At 33.2% G+C, this 21,092-nt stretch overlaps 1 protein-coding gene across 8 annotated transcripts in view; it reads right to left on the bottom strand.

Annotated features, from left to right (window-relative positions):
* Positions 1–2,028: 2,028 nt before the first annotated feature.
* Positions 2,029–21,092, bottom strand: part of CEP126 (centrosomal protein 126) — a 90,002-nt gene continuing 70,938 nt past the window's right edge. For 3 of the 8 annotated variants that reach the window (XM_025043754.1, XM_025043753.1, XM_025043756.1), the window contains 4 exons: positions 19,063–19,138; positions 17,263–17,472; positions 11,214–11,277; positions 5,182–5,836 (listed from right to left, as the gene is read on the bottom strand). In XM_025043754.1, coding sequence (XP_024899522.1) covers positions 5,800–5,836; positions 11,214–11,277; positions 17,263–17,472; positions 19,063–19,138 — 387 coding nt within the window. In that variant the 3' untranslated portion in view covers positions 5,182–5,799. Of the gene's footprint in view, positions 2,410–5,181; positions 5,837–6,274; positions 6,695–11,213; positions 11,278–17,262; positions 17,473–19,062; positions 19,139–21,092 lie in introns of those variants that run through there. The other 5 variants (XR_003044991.1, XR_003044992.1, XM_015586008.2 and 2 more) reach the window with 5 other exon arrangements.

The raw sequence follows: 21,092 nt of genomic DNA, 5'->3' as shown, positions 1-21,092 counted from the left end.
AACGAACCCACTTTGAAACTACAAAAATTCTAACATCTCTTTCTGGCGGTGTTATGGTATTGCATAGGGATTCTGGTTATACCATAGTTTCATGAAAGGACAATGCCATAATGTACAAGAGCTAGTAAAATACAAATTTTGTCCTGCTTTGCCAGCTTATTAATTGTTTTTTTGGCCTAGCCTGACTTTGGATTTTAACCATTTTTAACTGCCCTTCCTTTGGTGTACAAATAAAAGATATTAGAGTTAGGGATTATTAACTGTAAAGTTGGTTTAGCATGCAGGATGCTGCTGAGTACATCTATAAAAGCATATAAATACAAATTTTTTTTTAAAAAATAAAGACGAGCTTTTATTTGAGGTGCTTGGGATGCTTCACAAACATTCTGGCACACCCCTTTGGCTTGCTTACCCCACTGGAATATCATTTTATAAATTTTATAAATGATATCCCATTTCACATGGTTTGGGTACGTCAGAAGGAAACCTACAGAGTACTTCAGCCCCTGCCTCCCTCTCCAGCTTACTCTCTCACGCTTTCCTGGTTCTTTGTCTCAACTAGGCCTGAGAGGTTCTTCTCTCTTTATTTTCTGAAATAATACTCATTTGACTAACTCTGAAGCTTTTTTTCAGAATTAGGAATGTCATTCATTACTCATGTATTCATATAGATTGTGAAATGAGCACTTTTTACATTGATTTACAAATGTCTGCTTATTTGTATGTCTCTTCCCTCAGACTGTATCAGTCAGGAAAACAGAGCCATTATAAGAATTATGGGACTAAGGGATTTATTCCAGGAATAACATTTTAACCAAACATGGGAGGAGCTAAGAAAATGAAGGTCTGGGAGGGGAGAATTAGAGGACCAGAGTACATGGGGCAGGGGATCAATATTTAGCCTGCACTAGTGAGGGATGCCAGTGAGGATCAGAGAAGCAGTCCGTCTTTAGGCTCTTTGAAGAACTACTGTCGGTCGGCAAGCTAAAGCTTGCAGGGACATCTGATAATCCAAGCACGCCCGGCGGCCAAAGTGGAAACATGAAGAGAGAGTTTGAAGAAATCTATGGAAACTGCCTCGTGTGGAAAAACTCTGCTTAGGTGAAGCTGTCCCTGTGGGTCTGCAGCCTAGTGTCTGATGGTGGGCTGGGAGCTGCTGTTGGTTAGCAGGGAGCCCATAAGTTGGGAAGATGCTGTAGAGTGGAGAAGAGTAAACACAAGCTGGGACCTATTGGGCACCGCTGTGTCTACCATTGTGACTAACCATGGTGATCTGCTAAGAACAACAGCTTCTGGTCACTCCAATCTTCCTCTTTTGGCTAATTCTAACATGTAAACATGGGTGTGGCTGTAATTAATACCTAAAAATGTGAAAGTGGCAATGGGCAGAGGCTGGAAAAATTTTGTGGAGCAAGGTAGAAAAAGCCTAGAATGCCTTGAACAGACTGTAAGAAGAAATATGGATATTAATGACTCTGCTAGTGAGGATGCAGAAAGAATCGAAGAACATGGATAATAAAACATATGTCATTTTGCAGAATACATGGGTCAGTATGAACAACTATAGGTAGAAACGTGGAATGTTAAAGAAGCTGCTGGTAAAGATTCAGAATGGAAATGAGGAATATGTTATTGAAAACTTGAAGAAAAGGCATCTTTGTTATAGAGTGGCAGAAGGCTTAGTGGAATTGTGTCCCACAGTTAAATGGAAAAGTGGAATTTGTGTGCTACCCGTTGTTGAATCGGTAATGACTCCTGACAACCTTATGAACAAGTGCTGTCCACAATATAATGTCCTCAACAACCCTGCTCAGCTCCTGTAGACTCAAGCCTATGGCTTCTTTTATGGAGTAAATCCATCTCATTTGTCTTCCTCTTTTGCTGCTGCCTTCTATTTTTCCCAGCATGATTGTCTTTTTCAAAGAACCTTGACTTCTCATGATGTGCCCAAAGTAGAACAGCTTCAGTTTTGTCATTTTTGCCTCCAGCAATGTTTCAAGCTTAATGAATGAATGAAGGTAAACAAAAATATTTAACAATTTCAATGTTTTCATTGTCTGTTAAAGTTGTGTATTTCTTCTGTAGTCATGATTTTTGTCTCCTTGATGTTCAAATGCAGTTTGCTGTTAAATCTTCTTCTTTCACTTTCATTAGAAGCCGTTTCAAAACATTGCTATTTTCTGGCAGTAAGATGTTGTAATCTGCATATCTTAAGTTATTGATATTTCTTCCACCAGTTTTCACTCCTCCTTCCTCTGAGTGTAGTTCAGTTTTTTATACAATATGTTCTGTACAGATATCAAACAAATAGGGAGATAAAATGCACCCTGGTCTGACACTTCTGCCTATAGGAAACCATTCTGCTGAGGAGATATTCTAGTGTTGAAGGCGCTTCCTGATTTCTTCTTGCTGCTTATAGTAAAACACCAGAGGAAAGAGATAGATTTAGGGAAGAAAAAGGAAATATGACTTGACTTGAGAAATTCTCAGTCTAGCCAAATTTCAAGAGATAATAAACTTAAGAGATTCATTGTCAGGATAGAAAAAGCTAATGATGTGGTTGTACAATCTTTTCCTAATATCATGGAAAGAACAAAACATCATAGTATATAATGTCATAAACATTAAATGTGTGACTCATAGATCCCCTCAGCTATCTCATCAGAAGCCAAAAATAGTGGTGTGACCATCTTGGAGGAGCTTCTCATCTAATGGAATAAATTCCCATAGCATACCCAGGAGACCTACAAAGTTTTTGAAAATTTTTTATCACAAAAACATTGTCAATTTGGACCCAAAAAACCCCAGACAGAATATGAAATGAAAGAAGGCAGGCTAATACTCAAAATTCTACAGGCATGTAACAGGCTGATAAGACTATTTGGCAGCAAACATGTGCAACCTTTCGGGAGAAAGACGTGATAGCCCACAGAGTAGAACAGAGAGCCAGAAGGTGGGGCCTTGAACAACAGAGAGTTAAAATCTAATAGAATTTACCCAGCTGGATTTTGAGATTTCTTGGGACTAGTGACTCCTTTTTTTCTTCCATTATCTACCCTTTAAATGAAAATGTCCATTACTATTATCCTGTGCCTATCCTACCATTGCATTTTGAGAGCAGGTTACTTGGGTTTTGAGTTTCACAGGTAAACAGATGGAGAAGAGTGTGTCCTACTCATACCTAATTTAGATGATGAGATTTGAGGCTTTCAATCTGAGGAGATTTAGATAAAAGTTTTGACTTTGAGTTGATATTGTAATCTAATGAGACCTTTGGGGACCTTGGGGTAGAGTGAATGTATTTTGCATGTGAAATGGATGTGCATCTTTGGGGGCCAGAAGGTGGATTATGGTAGATAGAATAACTGTCCCCAAAGATGTTCACATGAATATTATATAAATATTATATAAAATTGCTGCTATAACAAATTACCACAAACTTAGTGGCTAAAACAATACAAACTTATTACCTTACAGTTATGAATATCAGAAATCTGAAATGGGTTTCAGTGGACTAAAATCAAGGTGTTGACAGGGCTGTGTTACTTCTGTAGAATGTGTTTCCTTGCCTTTTCCCACTTCTAGAGGCCACACCTTGGCCTGTGGCCCCCTTCTCCATCTGCAAAGCCAGTAGTTTAGCATATACAAATCTCTGACTCTGACAATGATTCTCCTGCTTTTGTCTTTCACTTATATGGACCCTTATGATGACATTGAGCCCACCCAGATAATCCAGGATGATATCTCTCCATGTCAAGATCCTTAACTTAGTCATATCTCCAAAATTCCTTTTGCTATGTAAATTAATCTATTCATGAGTTCCAAAGAGGAACATGTGGACATCTTGAGATCATTATTCTGCTTAGCACTTCTAGTTTGTCTAACTTCAAGTGTATGACCATAAAGTTGCTAATAATATCCTGTTATCTTTTTTTCTACTTTCTCCTGAACTCATTCCAATTAGGTTTTTATCCCAATATACCACTGGAACCATTTCTGTCGAAGCAACTGATTTCTTCCAGGTAGCCAAATTTAATGGGAGTTTCTCAGTCTTAATCTGAAACTTATTATCAGCTTTTGATCCAGTTGATCCCTCCCTTCCTCTTTGCTTGGCTCCTCAGATCTCTTTTCTATATATACTCTCTCTCTCCAGGTGACTTCATCCAATTTCACGGCTATATATACCACACACATGGACAATTCCCAAATTATATGTTCAGCCAGGACCTCACCCTTGAATTTCAGACTTGTGTATTTAACTGTCTATTCAATATCACCACCTGGATAGCTAATAGGCATATTAAACCTAAAAACTGATTTTCGACCTAAACCTGCTTTTCCTCTTGTATTCTCCATCTCAGTAAATAATTCACACAGCTACTCAGGCCAAAAAAACATTGGAATCATCCTTGATTCCTCTTTTTCTTCTATACTTCACATCCAATCCATCATAAAATAAATATTTCAAAATACATCCTGTATCTATTTCTTATTACCACCACCATTGTTAAGCTTATCTAAGCTATAAACTCTCACTTAGTAGACAGCAAAAACTCTCTAATTAGTCCCCCTTCTTAAATACTTGCCACCACCTTCTCTCCCCTAAGTATATTCTCCAGGTACCAGAGTGATCCTTTTAAAAGATCACACCCCTCCCTCCCTTTAAACTCTACAAAGGATTCATTCACATTACTCTAGATTGAAATCTCAAATCCTTCCTATGATCTACAAACCCTACATGATCCTCTCTAACCTCATTTCCACTTATTTTGTCTTGTTCACTGCCCACTAGCCATGTTGGCTTTTCTACTCCTTAAATATGTTAAGCCTGTTCCTGTATAAGGTCCTTTGCACTTGTTCCCTCTATGCTGTTCTCCCACCGCCATCAAGGTTAACTTTTTTACTTCACTCATATGCTCAAATGTCACCTTTTCAGAAACCTTCTCTGTCCATTCTACCTTTCTATCTAAAATAGTATTCCCATCACTCTTTGCCCCCTTACCATGCTCTGGTTTTCATTCGGTATACTTTGTAACTATCTGATGGTATATTCTTATGTTTTCAAATCTGCATTCCCCACTAAAATTTAAGTTCCATGATGGCAACCTAATAATTAGTTTTATGTTTTATTGTATCCTAACACATAAAGCAGTAACTAGCACATAACAGGGGCTTGATAAATTGAACATTAAAAAATTTTTCCTTTATTCATTATTTTATCTGCTACTATGTACCCTATTTTAATTCATAAGGGCACAAAAATGAATGCTAATCTCTACTTTCCAGGAGCTCTTGATCTAGAAGAAGAGATATAAATACACAAAAAATTACATTCAGGGTACAAAGGACATAATTTATATAGAGGAGGTAGTGCAGAGAATTATTAGAAAAAAATGGAGAAAGTTTAACCAGAGCAGAATTTAAAATAATGCATAAAAGTTTATTAGGCGGTGTAACTAGAGTGAGAGGGAAGGCATTTCAAACTAAGGGTATAGTATATATATAAGCAGAGAGGCATGAACTAACATGGTATTTGGAAAACTATAAGGAGTTTGGTATATTGGATAAAGTGATGTGGTAGAAAAGAAGGAAGAGATGATGCTAAGTAAGCAGGGAGGACTCAGAATATGAAGAACCTTAAATACCGTGCTAAAGAGTGCAAATATTCTCCAGTAGCCAAAGGGGAAGCTCTGAAAACCTTTAAGATGAGGTTGATAAGATAGATTTTCACTCTGGCCATTTTACTCACACTTTAGAAATGTCATTCTAGCAGCCTTATTGGTGCCAAAGGTAAGAAATTCAGCTTGAAATAGTCCAGATGAGAGGTGATGAGAGCCTGAAGTAGAAAGTTGAGGGAAAATAAAAGAATGTATAAGACTATCATAATTCTATGAAAAAAATATATTTTTTATCATCATACAACTTTTGGCTTTGTTTCTGTACTTTAAAAAACAACCTTCTATATAAACTTGGTCCCCAGTAGATATTCTTATTGGGAAAAAAAATACTGACCAGGCAATTCAAGTAATCCAGTTAGGATTGCAATTTATTTTTTGTATTTACCATTTACCCTGTGAGCTTTGCTAGTGTAGTCAGTTCTTTAGAGACTAATCACCTCTGTATAGTGATAACTTTAATTTCTGAACATGCAGAATAGAGAATAAGACCCCTTGGTAACATCTCTGAAGTACAGAGATCCTTCAAAGTCTTAAACAAATAGCTCTACTATTTATGAGGGATCTTATTAATCATAAACTTTTTACACCACTGTACAAAAATTTAATAGAATTTATTAGGAATTTCAGAAAAACAAAGCTTTACAGCTATAGCTAATACATAATTTGAATAACAAAATATCTTTTCTTTTAAAATATTATGAATTTATTTCCAGTAGCATGCTTGTTGAAAATAATGAAGTATTTCCATTTACAAAAAATGTATTTATCAATAAAATACATAATAAAGTATAATTTATACCGTATATGTAAACCAGTTTGTCTCCATTATCCATATTATGATTTACCATTATTTTATGGTTATAGTGTTTTAATCATAAACAGATGCAGAAATATATATTTACAAGAGATTCTCAAAATTAACAATTCCATTTAATAGTTACTGTTATATTTCATCAGTATTTTCTCTGCAATCTGGATTCAACATCAGGAGATAGACTGGTCCTTGGCTGACTGTTCTGTAACATAATTTCAGAATATTCTTTTACTGTAGTAGTCATAGACTTTAAGGTACATTTCCTTCTAGATTACAGATTTTAATAAGACTAAACTCATAATTCAAATTCTCAAATGCTACATATACATGAATCTCAACGTAATGAGTACCACTTTATGCAAGATATAGACTAAAAATAATTCATAATCTTCACTCTTTACTATTGATTAAGATATGTTTTAGAGGCACTTTTTATTGTAATCTGATGAGTAAATGGTCAAAATTTAATAATTTTATTTTTTATGGGGGAGCACTTGGAGCCATATAACATTAACACCTTAGGAGTAGTTTAACAACATATATTGGGCTAAATCTGCTTGGAAAGGTAATTGTTAAAAATTCATTAAATTTATTTTATTTTAAAAAATAAGTAAAATATTCCAAATAAAAATTTTTCTTATAAGACTCATAGTGTTTACACTGAAAAATCATGGCAGGTGCCTTGAGGATGCCCTGTAGCAATTCTAGGGAGGTGTATTGCTTCTATATCATCTGTATTAGAACACAGGCTACTTGTGGGAAGGGAAGTGTTTTCCTCTTTCTAGTCCTAGCCCTAGCAGAATGCCTGACACATAACACCAAGGAAATATCTGTTCAGTGAAGAGACCAATATGATAACTTCTGTGAAAAGAAAAAATTAGGCTGCTATGGTTGCCAAAAGGAGAACATACTAAATTTTGGACAGGACAAAGCTGGGGCTGAACAAGCTTTTCTAGAGGGGGTGACACTGAAGTCAATTCTTGAAGAATAAGTAGGAGAAAGGTATTTAAGAGAGTAAGTCCTATGAGGCAGTGGGAGCAGCATGGGCCTTGGAAGCATGAGAGTAGTTCTAGGGAGATCTACTTGTACTCAATAGTGTATAAGTTTTGAGCTGGGTAGCAAATGGAGGTGAGGGTGGAAAGGTCTTGAATGCAGTTCTCTGAAGTTTTAATTTTATCTTTTAGGTGGTGGTAACCACTGAGGTTAGGTTTCAAGCAGGAGAGTGATATATGTTCATGTTTGTGTTTTAAAAAGAATTACTCTGGTAGTAATTGTGTGAAAGATGCACTGGAAAAAGTAAACATAGAGGCTGTTGAAATGGTCCAGATGGGACATGATGAATTCTTAAACTAAGACACTATCAGTAGGGATGGGGGGTGGGTAATAGATTCAAGATGCATTTAGTAAGTATTATTAGGATTATTGTCTAAGGGTATGGGAGAATGAGAAGCCTGGATGACATACAAATTTGTCTAGGAAATTTGGCAGATGATGGTGTCATTAATTAAAATAAGATTTAAAAAGTAGAACAGATTTTGGGGGAAGAGGAGAAAGTGTAAATCCTGGCTCTGCCACTGAAAAGTTCTTAGACTTGAGAAAATTACTTGATGTCCCAAGCTAAGAAGATTAAAGAAGAGATAGATATGTATGAAACCATTTGGCATAGTACTTTTCAGTAGTAGGAACCCAGTAGGTTCAGAATGCTGCTAGGTTCAGAAATTCAGTTTCCGAATTAACTACACTATACACATAAATTGTAAAGCCAGATATATATGATACATGTTATAATTTAAAAACAAAATTATTGTAAGTTCATATGGGTATGAAAACACTGGAGCTGAAATGTGAAATAAAAACATTAATAAAAAGCTTACCTGCAACATCTCCAAAACAACAAATACTCTCAGATAGATATTTCTGTTATTGTACGAAGAGATGAAAATGCTTTTTTTTTTTTTAAGAAAATTCCCTATTGAAGAACTAGGCTGTACCACAATTGTCCTGGTAAATACAATATAGTTTTGATCATCTCTTGGGTCATACATATAGAAAGTTTATAATTAGGGTTCTATATTGCCTTTTTAGAATTTACGCATTAAATAATTTTACTTATCTGAAATATAATGGAGATCCAGGAACAAATTTTGAAAGGTTTTAAAAGATCAAAATATATCTAAAGCCCATATACTTTATTCCTAGATGAGGCACCTATTTATACTTATTTAATCTTGCTTTAAAAATAACTTGAAAAGCTGGGACATCTGTTCTGGACTCAAAATAAATTACAAGCAGCTAAATAGAACAAGATGTAGGTAGAAGCAATCCTAGGTGATAAAAAGGAAACAAACAGGCTCTAAAAATATAAACTTTGAAACTTTGCATCCACCATAAATGTTAACCTGGATCTAATAATGAGAAAACAATCAGACAAATCCAGATCATGAGATACTCAACAAGACAACTGGCCTGGACTCTACAAAAGTTCAATGTGCGTGAAAGATTAAAAAGAATGAAGAGACGTTTCTAGGTTGAGACATAACAACCAAATGTAATGTATAATCCTGGGTTGGATCCTGGATCAGAGAAATGAAATAGACACAGAAGACTTTTTCAAACAAAGGAACTTTAAATATGGAGTGTGTTTGAGATAATATTGTATCAATATTAAATTTCTTGGGTGTAATGATGATATTGTATTATGTATTTAGAGGGGAAGTATTGTGTCTATAATCTACTTTAAATAGTTTATTAAAATATATGTTTGTGTATGTATGTATATATGTATGTATGTATTTATGAATGTATGTATGTATCTTTTATTTTACTCTATTGTATTCTGTTGTATTGTATTGTATTGTATTGTATTGTATTCTTCCATCCATCCATTATCCATCTATCCATCCACATCCATCCATCCATCCATCCATTCATCCATCCATCAGATAAAGCAAGTGTGGCAAAATGTCAACACTTGGTAAATCCAAATGAAGAATACAATAACAAAAAAATAGCAGAAAAAAAGGGCAAATGAAAAATAAAAAAAAAAAATCAAATTCCCATGCAGAATATGGTAGTTGAGTTTTGATGGGGGAGGAGGATGGGGTAATTTTGATGCCAGCTGTTTTAAACAGGTAGTTCATAATTCTGTGATTTTACATTATTTTCCTTGAAAATAAATGGAAGTATTTGACCTATTTTAGTGATGTTAAAATAAGAAAGAGTAACATATTTGGAGACAAAGAAACCAAATAAAGCTAGGATTGCCACCTGTCACAAAAAATGAAAAAGATGGAAGAGAAAAATGATTTTAAGTCTACCAGTGGTTCCTAATCCACACCATTAACTTTTCTGTTATTTGTCAAATACTCTAGAAGTATAATGACACCGTGTCCCAAAGTGCACAACAGAATAATTTGCTGATTACATAACTTTCTCTTCCTATTGAGTAGTATTTACAATCCTGCTCAGTTAGTTGTAGTTAGTACACTGTTTTCAAGTTGAGCTGAGGTGTTTAGAAGAGTGATCTCAGTCACTGCATCTTATCTTACTGAAGTGAAGAATCATAAATGTCATAAGTGTCAGAAAATTGGTACAGTCAAAATTTAGACAGAAAAATTATCATGCAAAAGCTACTTAAATTGCTGAATTGGTGAGGATGAAAATGAGCAAAAAATCAAAATAGCATGTAAAAAGTAACCATGAAAAAATATATCAGGAGTCAAGGTGACCATTGCCAAAAGAGTTGTGTCTAAAAATCACAGCACCAAAACTGCCACACCTAAAGGGCCACTTCTAAGAAATATGTTCCTAGAGGTAAATAATAAACTTCATGAGGGCAGGCATAGCCTTTTTCTTATTCACTATTATTTACTACTATACCCAGAACATATTAAAATCTGAACATGGGTAAGAAATGTATAACTATTTATGTAAAAGCAAGTAAGAAATGAAGTATACTTGCATAATCTTACTTTTTCCTGTCAAGATTTCAAAATTGAAGGTACATGATAAAAAATAATTGAGCAAACATACAATTAATTCTCTAACAAAAAGTTTTTTTTTTTTGTTGAACACCTAAATTGAGGATTATGAGAGTACAGGTAGTGTCTTAGTTTGAAGATGCCCTTTCTTTAGACCTGAATGTTACCTGATCAACTCTGGGCAGACATGATTTCTTCCTTCTGTGATTTCCTAAGATTGTATCACACAGATTTAGTTTACTTTGTATTAGGGTTATTTGTATATATTATCCATGTGTGTCTTTTTCTCTTTTAGACTGAGAATTTCTGAATGCAAGGACTGTTTTTCATTTATGTGATCTTTACCAGAATCCAGCACCAAGGCAAAAAAAAAAAATTCAAAATAGTGATGTCTAGTTTTGAACCCTTAAGACATGAAAGGGGTATGAGCAAGAATGGGATCATCACCAAAGTTCTTAACAATTTTCCAATTAGGTTACATATCTAAAATTATTTGAAGAATAGTGCACTGATACATGTTGCTGTTTCCATTACTGACAAAATACTCTGGATGTAAAAATTTTAATATTACAATTTTTAAAAACAAGAGTATATTTGCTTAACAAAAACATCTTATAATTGAAAGTTGTGGAGAAAAACTCTCTAAAAGCCAACCTCAAGAAAAATTAATATCAGTACAGGATTCTTACACACAAAATCATGAAGTTTCCTAAAATAAAAACAAAAGCTTAAAATACTTACCAGAAGTGCTTTATTTGTAAGGTATTTTTGATCGATGGATTTTTGCAAATGGTTTCTTGCATATCTGAAATGATTATACCATGATATAAAAACAATTGTTATGCATATTGAAAGAGAAGAATGACTAAAGAATCAAATATTAAATTCTAATGTGTCAAAATATTCAAAATTGAGTGAGAGGTCTTTATTGTCCCCCAGTCTTTATACTTATATTAGCTTAGGAAATGGAAGTAATGTGATTAAAAGCAATTACATAAAACTTATGTTGATAATAGTACTTGGACTATTATATAACGATCTTTATTTAAGTGTTAGATTTTCATTCCTTTTTTATTTTTCTTCTTCTTCTTTTTTAAACCAATAAATGACTTTCATTCTTGGAGTATCTTAAGAAGGAGGAGATATTTATTTGCCATTAAGGCACAAAAAATTTGAGTAATTTGGTCAACTCTTGCATTTTCGATGTTTAGGCTTTTGTCTATGTAATAGAAAGGGTTTGGGCAAAAGAAAAAAAATTCAGGGAGAATCTTTTACTTCAAGCATTTAAATATGTAGAAGTATCTAAAAGAAAAAAAACTTTCTAAAAAACTGACGAGGTTTTTATTCTATCCGCCTAATTTTGTGTCTTAAACTTATAGCTTTAGTTTTACATTGCTTTTGTGGTTGTAGCACCCTGCTTTTTATTACTACCTTATTTTTAAATTTTAATTTTAGAATTAACACAGAGTATATAAAACATATGCATATTTTAATTAATAATAATAAAGCTAATGTCTGTGTAACTACCTCGATTATGAAAGCTGAACATTTTCACTTTTTTAGAAGCTTTCTGGAGCTCTCTAATTCCACACTGCCTTGTGGATTGCACTCCCTTCTCCTACTCACAGAGGTAACCCACTATACTGACTTCATTTTTTTATAGTTTTAACACATATGCATACATCTCCAAAGAATAGTTTAGTTTTGCCTGTTTCTGAACTTCGCATAATTGAAATTGTACTGTTTTTTTCCTGCGATTTTTATTTTGTTGAAAATTATATATTATTTAGATTCATCCATGATGATGTGTGTAGCTATAGTTTGTTCATTTTCCCTGATGAATAATACTCCAGCATATTTAGATGTTTTCAAAGTTTGGCTTTTAAATAATGATGATCTCTATAGACTTATACATGTTTCTTGATGCACATATGCAGGGTTTCAAGTAGGATATGCATCTAGAAGTGAAATTGCTGGGTTATAGGGTATGTTCATGTTCAATTTATTAGGTGGCAGCAAAGCATTTCCTAAAGAGTTTGCCCAATGAGAGCTCCAATTGCTGTATGTCTTTACCAGCACTTAGCATTGCCAGGCTTTTAAACATATGTCTTTCTTATGAGAACGTAACTATATTTCATTGTTTCAATTTGCATTTCCCTATTTCTAATGAAGTTGAATATCTATTAATGTGTATTGTTTATTGTCATTTGCATTTCTTTTGTGAAATTCCTAAGTCTTTTTTTTCCCTTTGTTGAGTTGTCTTTTTTCCCCTTTGTTGAGTTGTCTTTTTTTCTTATTGATTTATAGTTGTTCTTTACAGGTTTTGAATGAGTCCTTTATTCTATGTAGTATAAATAGTTTCATTTGTGGCCTCTTTTCATTCTTTTAATGATTCTGATATGAAGAAAGTTTGTAATTATTTGACTGTTAAATATAGTCAAATTTATTGATTTTTCCTCTATAGATTTCTTTTGTTCTGCTAAAGAAATCCTTACCCTGAGGCTAGAAAATATTATATTATCTCCTAATGGCTTTACACATTTTTTTCGCATTAATTCTTTAATCACCTTGGAACTGATTTTTATGTATGGTATTTGGAAAGGAATTCAATTTAATTTCTTTCTACTTGGTATCCAATTATTCTAATATAGAGTGACAAACAGCTTGCCTCAAAATGACCCCAGTTTTTCATAGCTTTTCTGTCAGTGTGCTATCTGGGATCCAAGAATGGGTTTTCATCCCATATGAGAGGAGTTATGCTGAAATCCAAAGAGATCATTAGCTCCTCTTCCTAGCAAAAAAAAAAAAAAAAAAGCTGCCATTTCTCACATGAGGATTCAAATTATATGTTTGTTAGACTGGTTTATATTGTCCCACAGGTCTTAGATCGTTCATTCTGGTTTTTCTTCCCCCTACCATTTTGGTTTCTCTTGGTGTTTCGGTTTGGAAATTTCTATTACCTGTCTTCAAATTCATTGATTCTTTCCTCAGCTGTGTTGAGTCTACTGATGAGCCCATAGATAACATTTTTCATTTCTGTTAACAGTGTTTTATTTCTTACTTTCTTTTTGACTTTCTTATAGTTTTCATCTCTTTGCTGAAATTCTCCATCTGTTCATGCATGCTGTCTCTACCATGTTGTCTACCTTTTCCATTTTAACATTTAATATATTAGTCATAGTTATTTAAAATTACCTGATAGTTCCAACATCTGGGTCATCTCTGTGTCTCAATCTGTTGATTGCTTTGTATCCTTGACAGTGAGTTTTGTTCCTTGCTTTTTTGGTGTGTCTCATAATTTTTGATTTAATGCCAGAATTCATGTTTAAAATAGTGGATACTCAGGTTAACAGTATGTGTGTCTGGAAATCAGCATGCCTCTTCTCCTAGGCAAGTGTGTGTGTGTGTGTGTGTGTGTGCGCGCGTGTGTGTGTGTGTGTAGTTAATCACCTTAGTCTGGAATTGAGCTGGGTTTGGTTTTTGTTGTTGCTATGGTTACCTTCAGTACAGCACTGGTTTCAAATTCCTCTAGTGTTCTTCTGTTCTGCAAGGATCATGGAGGCTTTTTAATTCAATGTTCCTGTTCTATTCTCAGATTTTGGCCTTTTTGTGTATCTTCACAATAGAAGGAAGCTCTCTCTATGCTATTGCCTCTCTTCCAGCAGATTTCTTTTTGCTTGTTACTTGGCATTTGCTGGCCTTGTGGTGAAGCAGTAGGGGAGTTTTTCTGTTTTCCTGGTTCAGGCTCAGTCCTAGCCATGTCCTCCGTATCTTCTTAGTCATCCTGCTCCTCCTTGCCATGGAAGTCAACTTCGTCTTGTATCTTTGGCTGGATTTGTGTAAGATTTTTGTGCTTCTCCTCTGATAGCAAGATAACTCTAATGATCTGGGTCCATGCCTGTTGCTTGGGCCCTCCCCAACAGGAAGAAGCTTTTTTCTTTTACTTTTCTCCCAGCCCTATAAGTCTTTATTTGTGCCTTAGGGGCAATCAATACAAAATTTTCTGCCTCTGTTTCAGTACCTCATAGCTTTTATGCAGTAGGAGAGAAAAGTTCTGCATGGGGCTTCATGCCTTTTCTAATGCAGTGGCTGCTCCCCTCCTCTAGGTTGCAGTACTGAGGAAGGATTTCTCTAGTTTCTTGACCTGCCCTCTATTTTCCCCTTGAATACACCATGTAGGTTCATGGAAAAAAATCTGCGAGTGAGCGTGAACTCTTCTTGTGTTTGTGGCTTCCAGGGGTTTCATATTCTCACAATAGTTCACACTTCTCCTTTAGCAATCTGTTAAAAATCTAAGCAGAATTCTTAATACCAGCTTGTATGCAACCTGGTATTTCTTTCTCCCATACTCTGCCACAGGTGAGCCAATAGTCGTGTCCTGTCTCTCCTAGGGAGTTCCTGTTTTCCTTGGATGTCAGGCTACTTGGTTATGCTATGACTTCAGCTCTCTAATGCATTCAAGAAAAGCTACACTTTTGTTGTTTATCTGTTTTTTATTAGGGTCACATTGACACATTCCAGCTTTCTATATTTTCAGCAAGAGTGGAATACACACACAACACATACACATACATGCATTATATAAGAATGTATGTACATATATTATGTTTTTTTCTTCAGTGGTTCTCAACCACAGGTGATTTTTTGCTACCCAAGGAACATTTGGCAATGTTAGGAGATACTTATACTATAGCATTCAGTTGGTAGAGGCCAGAGATGCTGCTAAACAACTCACAATACACGGGACAGCCCCCCACAACGAAAAAATTATTTTGCCCCAAATGTTAGTAGTGGCAAGGTTGAGAGGTGATGATAAACATATACATATATAAAATATTTGTATTATTGTTTGTGTCTAAATATTTTGTAATTTCCATTATGGTATTTTTTTCATAACCTGATTTCGAAATATGTTTCTTAATAAATATCATTTTGTTACTCATGTTTAGTTAAGTTGCATTGTGGACAGAGGATGTGCATGACTCCAATCCTTTGAAATGTGTCAAGGTTTGTTTTATAGCATAACATATGGTCCATTTTTATAAATGTTCTATGTGCGCTTGCAAAGAATGTGTCCCTTTGATCAAGTTAGTTAATCGTGTTTGATTCTTATACACCTATTTGATATTTTTGTCTATTCTATAATTACTGACAAAGTAAAAAACAATCTCTCACAATGGCTAAAAATATTTTATATATTTTGAGGCTATGATCTTAAATGCATATGAAATGAAAATATTTTATATATTTTTCCTGAATTAAAACTTTGAACATCATGAAGTGATCTTTTTTGTTTCCAGTAATGCTTTCTGCCTTATAGTCAGTTTTGTCAGTTAATAATACATCTAAAGCAGTTTTCCTTTGGTTAGAATTAGCTTGGTACATATTTTTCATCTTTTTTTTTTTTTTTTTTACTTTTAGCTTTTCCATATCCTTATGTTTTAAACAGATTATTTCTAAACAGAATACAATTGTGTTATAAAGTTTCAACTAACAGCCTGTCTTTAAATGTAGCCTTTAATCCACTTTTATTTATTATAAATACACTTGTACATACCATTTTGTAGTGTAGGATTTCTATTTGTCCTATATCTTCTATGTTTTTCTCTCTTTTTATTTTGGACTGATTTTTTTGTATGCCACTTTCCTTCTCTACCAGTTTGTATATAATGCATAATCTATTTCTAGTCCTTTAGTTGTGACTCTAGTAATTACCACAGGCATACTTCAGTTATCAACAACTAATCTGTATTTTTACTCAATTCCTTAATACAGAATACTAGTACACTTTAACACCATTTCTGTTCTCCTAAGTTATGTATTATTTCTGATAGGTATTTAAATTATAATTTTTTTCTCTTTGAAACACTTCTTTATTAAATGTATTGTTTTATACAATGTCTGTTAAAATTTACCTTCTCCAACTGTCTTAATGAGATTATTCTCCGTCTGCTGAAATGTATTCTTTAGAATTTTCTTTAGAGTCTGTTGTTAACAAAATCTCTTAGAGAAAGAGCTACATTCTACATAGACATATACACACAGAGAGACAAAGAGAGGTGAGGTGAAAAAAGCTTGCAAGTCTTCCCCTGTCATCTGCTCAATTCAAGATACGCTAGCTTTTTTCATCACTTCTCTCTCTTTCTCCGTGTGTGTGTGTCTGTGTAGGGTGTAGCTCTTTGAGAGGCTCAGCTTAAGGTGGGATGATCTTTTATAAGACTACACATCTTGAGTAAGGCCTGAGTTTTGTCTCTTGTAAACTTTTTTTTTTTTTTTTTCCTGAGAGGCCATGAAAAGCAAAGCTGTGTTTCACTCTCTGTGTTAAATGTTTTCAAGATGAAAGCTAGCTGCAGCACTCTCAATTTATTTCTGGGTTCTTGTCTATATTAAGTTCCTATTCTTAAGAATTCTTTATATTTTTACCAGTTCATTGCTATATTTAAAAATTTTAAAGTACTTAATGTAGAATTTATGGTTGTTTTTGATGGATGGTCAGTACAGATACCTAGCCTGTCACATTGCTGAAGCAGAAGTGTATTCATACGTTCCTAAAAGACAGATAACCCTGCCAAAGACATTGGTATCATCATAAACAAAATGAGTATGATATACTTGAAATAATATGGCATAGCAAAAATATTTTAGTTGTAATATACTTGATTTAAGAGGTGATAACCTGGATAGATTCTGTACCTTTAATTTCAATTGTTAAGCTAAATTGAATTTTAAATTAAAATAATCAAAGTACAAAATATAACACTTCTTACAAAAGGTGTTCTTCCATACTTACAGTATAACCTTTCATTGAGACGATTAAGGGATTGTAGGATTTTCTGTTCTTCAGCTGATAGTGCACAGATATTGAATTGCTGAGTCTTATTTAAAGCCAGATTTGGTTTCTGTAGCTGCTTGCTACTCATGACAGTTAGAATTTCATCCTCAGGCACTGAAGCTTTCACTAAGTTTTCAGCCATCAAAAATTCAGAAGTACTCTCTGAAACTACAGAAACTTTACATTAACTATTCTTTGATCCCTTTTTGTCTTGGGATCAGCCTTTATTCATACTTAACTGACATATCTGTATGTATTCTTTTCACTAATAGAAACCCAGTGAATCTTCTGTTAGTTTGCATTTTAGTTATCAAGATCTTCTATATCTAGGATTTTTCCATCTCTAATTAAAAACTATATATATTCAAAATGATGGCAGTAAGGTAATAAGAATTCCTAGAGTGTTACCTGAACTAAAGAAAAATACATTCCGTTTAGCTTATTTTTGTGCTATTCTTTTTTTATTCATTGGTAGTACAAAGAGAAGATAAAGTAAATTGTCTTTATAATAGCGATTAAGATGAGTTATAAATGGGTAAGAGAAAAAAACTTAAGGAAAGATTAAAAAATTAGGTATCAGCTGAACAGAACTGACAACCTTGAAATGGATCAAATTAGACATAAGAACTTAACATATGATCAGAGACTTGAGAAAAAGGAAAGATCACTCAATAAATTAATTTGTTGTTTATGAAAGAATCAATTCGGAATTGCACTTCACGCCATCCAATTAAACAAATTCCAAAGAAATTAAAGAATTAAATTTAATGATCAAATTATTGAAGCAATCTAGAGGAAAAAGAAACATTTCTAACTTTCTGTATTGGGAAGGTTCTTTGAGTTTAAAAGTAATGGCAAAATCACTAAGAAAAGACTATAAACTTATTTATTTAAGGCTAGTTTTCCCTAATAGGCTTTAAATTTCTGAAGGGCAAGAATTTTGTATGATTTCTTCATTACTGTGTATCCAATATTTAGTTGAAGGCAGGAAATTAGCTCTCAACAATCATTTATTGAATGACAAAATAAAAAATAAGACTTCTATCTGTAAAATACAACATAAGTAAAATGAAATGCAAATAATAAAGTAGCAAAAATATTTTCAACTAATATAAGGATAAGAATCCTTGATATTTAAAGAATTTACAGAAATCAGTAAGAAAATATCCAAACTTCAACATCTACAGAGAAAAATATGAAGAAACGATTCATCAAAAATAAAAATATACAAAAACAATTAAGCATATTATTAATTAAAGATGTACAAATTAAAACTAACAAAACAACATTTCTTTGCCTGTGATATAAGTAAGTAATAGAAGTGATTCTATTTTAGGTTAGCACACTAACCAGAATTTATATTGATAATACACTCAAAAAAGTACTTTAGAAATATGTGTGAAAAGCCATTACAATGTTTATATCCTTTGATCCAGAATTCATTTAATACACGAGACTTTCATTCAACAAATATTTATTAGGTGTCATTTATATGGCAAATATTGTAATTTTAATTCAAGGAATCTACCTTATAGAAATAATTGAAAAATCAGGAAAAAGCTTGATGTAGAAAGATGTTCAGTACATTATTATTTAAAATAAAGAAAAACAACAACCTAAATGTGTAGGGTGAGGAGAATTTAGGTCCAAAATGGTGGTTTAATAGTCACATGATATGTAAGTATTTGGGAAAATACATATAAGAAAAAAAATCACTGGGAACAAAGCTCATAGAAAAATGTTTAAACTAGAACATACCTTTTTCAATATTAGAAGTACCCCTTGTAGTTTGTTTTGACTCACATGAACTTAGCTGGACACTTTGTCCAAAATTCTATAAAAATAGAATATTAAATCAGAACATAGTTCCGTATTTAAAATTCATGATATATACATTGACTTTTTAAAAACTTTTATTTGCTGTATATATTTTCATGTAACTTGTCTATTTTCTTTTTTTGTGTGTAGAAATCAAGAATTACTGAAATAAGTCCTTTCAATGGTAACTGAATATTAAAAAAATATTTTATGTTAATTTTGGAAAATTTTCAAATTGCTGTGTTGTCTTGAATATCTGGAAGAGGGAAGTAAGCAGGCAATCAAAAGTGCTCATTAAAGGAAAGTTTAAAAAACACTTTAAGGTTTCTAATCTTGTTGATTTATCATTGTAAGGGTGAATCACAACTACTAGTCAAAACTTAAATCAGAAATAGCTGCCTCGATGCTGTGTATCAACTGGGAAATGGGCAATCTCAGAGCACTGGCAATTTGCATACCCATTCAACACTCTCTGAGGGGTACCAACTCTTTTTCTCTGGACATGGTTTATTTTGCTTCTTTACTCCACTTATAAAAATGACTTTCTCTCATATAAAATTTTCTGGCTATGACTATACATTGCTTTTGTTCAGTCTGGTCTGAAGAGTAACTGATGATGGTTTCTGCAACAGCCCTGCTTCAATAGCTCTTGTAGCCTTGCCTCATATCCATTATAGACTCAGAACATCTTGGACTGAGACCCTATCACTAAGTAGTAATTGTGCTTTTTCTATTTTTCATTGATATCTTTTAGATTTTCTCTACATAGAAGTAGTGGCCTGGGAAAAATCTAGTATGATAAAATACATTTCTAATTCAAGGTGATAGGGACCAATGCTATAGTGACTGAACCCTTGTTTAGGCTCTTGAGTGAAAAAAACTCCAACAAAACCCCAAACCCTAAATCAAAGCAGAACAATAGGGATGGAAAAGTTAAACTTCAAAACTCGATTTTGATTCAGAAACACTGACGTATTCTAAAGATATCAAGACTTTAGAAGATGTGTAAATGGGTGTGTGAGTGGAAAATGTGTATGTGAAAGTGGATGTGAGGTTCCTGGAAAGAAGAACAAAAATAGACTTTAAATACAGTAAGATAGAATGCAAAGGAGCAAGACATAGAGGAACAGAATAAGAACCAGAAAAATAAAGATGAATTTAGAGAGGGCAATAATAACAGGTATTTAAAATATGTGGGTTTGTTCATTTTTTGGTTATAACATTACTTTTAAATTTAAAATATATTAATAAAAAATAAATGTAAAAATTTGTTCAGTGTATAGATTTTGAGATGTCTGATGTGAACAACATGGATGTTAAAAAAAGGACTTATTAGGCATTATATTTGTAACTAGAAAGTTATGTTTGTAATTAAGTACTATGTTTGGTATTAAGCAGTAAGAATAAATTGGTAATAGGACACTTAATTTACATAAATAACTAAATGACTTTTGTTCTGCTGATAAGATATACCATGGCTGATGTTTTTCGTATTTGTAATCTTACCCATATAAAAATCAATAGTTCCTATAACAAAGAATAGTACACTCAACCTATAACTTGGAATATAAAGTTTTCATAAGGTACTATTCCAGTTTTATTAAAAAATCAAAAGAAGTGATATTTATAGTTGAAACTCCAAGCAAAATGCTACTCACTCATCTATCTAAAATTTTTAATATTTTAAATTCAATCCTTGGATCAAGTTAGACCTCTAGAAAATGTCATCTTTAGGTCAGATTTACTTAGCTCACAGAATTACCTTCACTCATTTTAAAATTAATAGCATTATGCTTTTGACTTTTATCAAAGATCTTTTTTTCAAACAGCTATATGAAACTCCCTTTTCATTTGTTGTTGACCGTTAATAGGAATATATCCATTATGAACTTCAAGGTTCCTTAAAGAAGATTCTCAATGGGAAATGTCTTTTATTATAGTATACCTTAAACAAGATCATGGTCAATATC

The sequence above is a fragment of the Pteropus alecto genome, unplaced genomic scaffold (assembly GCF_000325575.1).
Source record: "Pteropus alecto unplaced genomic scaffold, ASM32557v1 scaffold12, whole genome shotgun sequence".
NCBI classification, from domain to species: Eukaryota; Metazoa; Chordata; class Mammalia; order Chiroptera; family Pteropodidae; genus Pteropus; species Pteropus alecto.
Note: the sequence above shows the minus strand (reverse complement) of the source record. Positions and strands in the feature narration are given on the sequence as shown.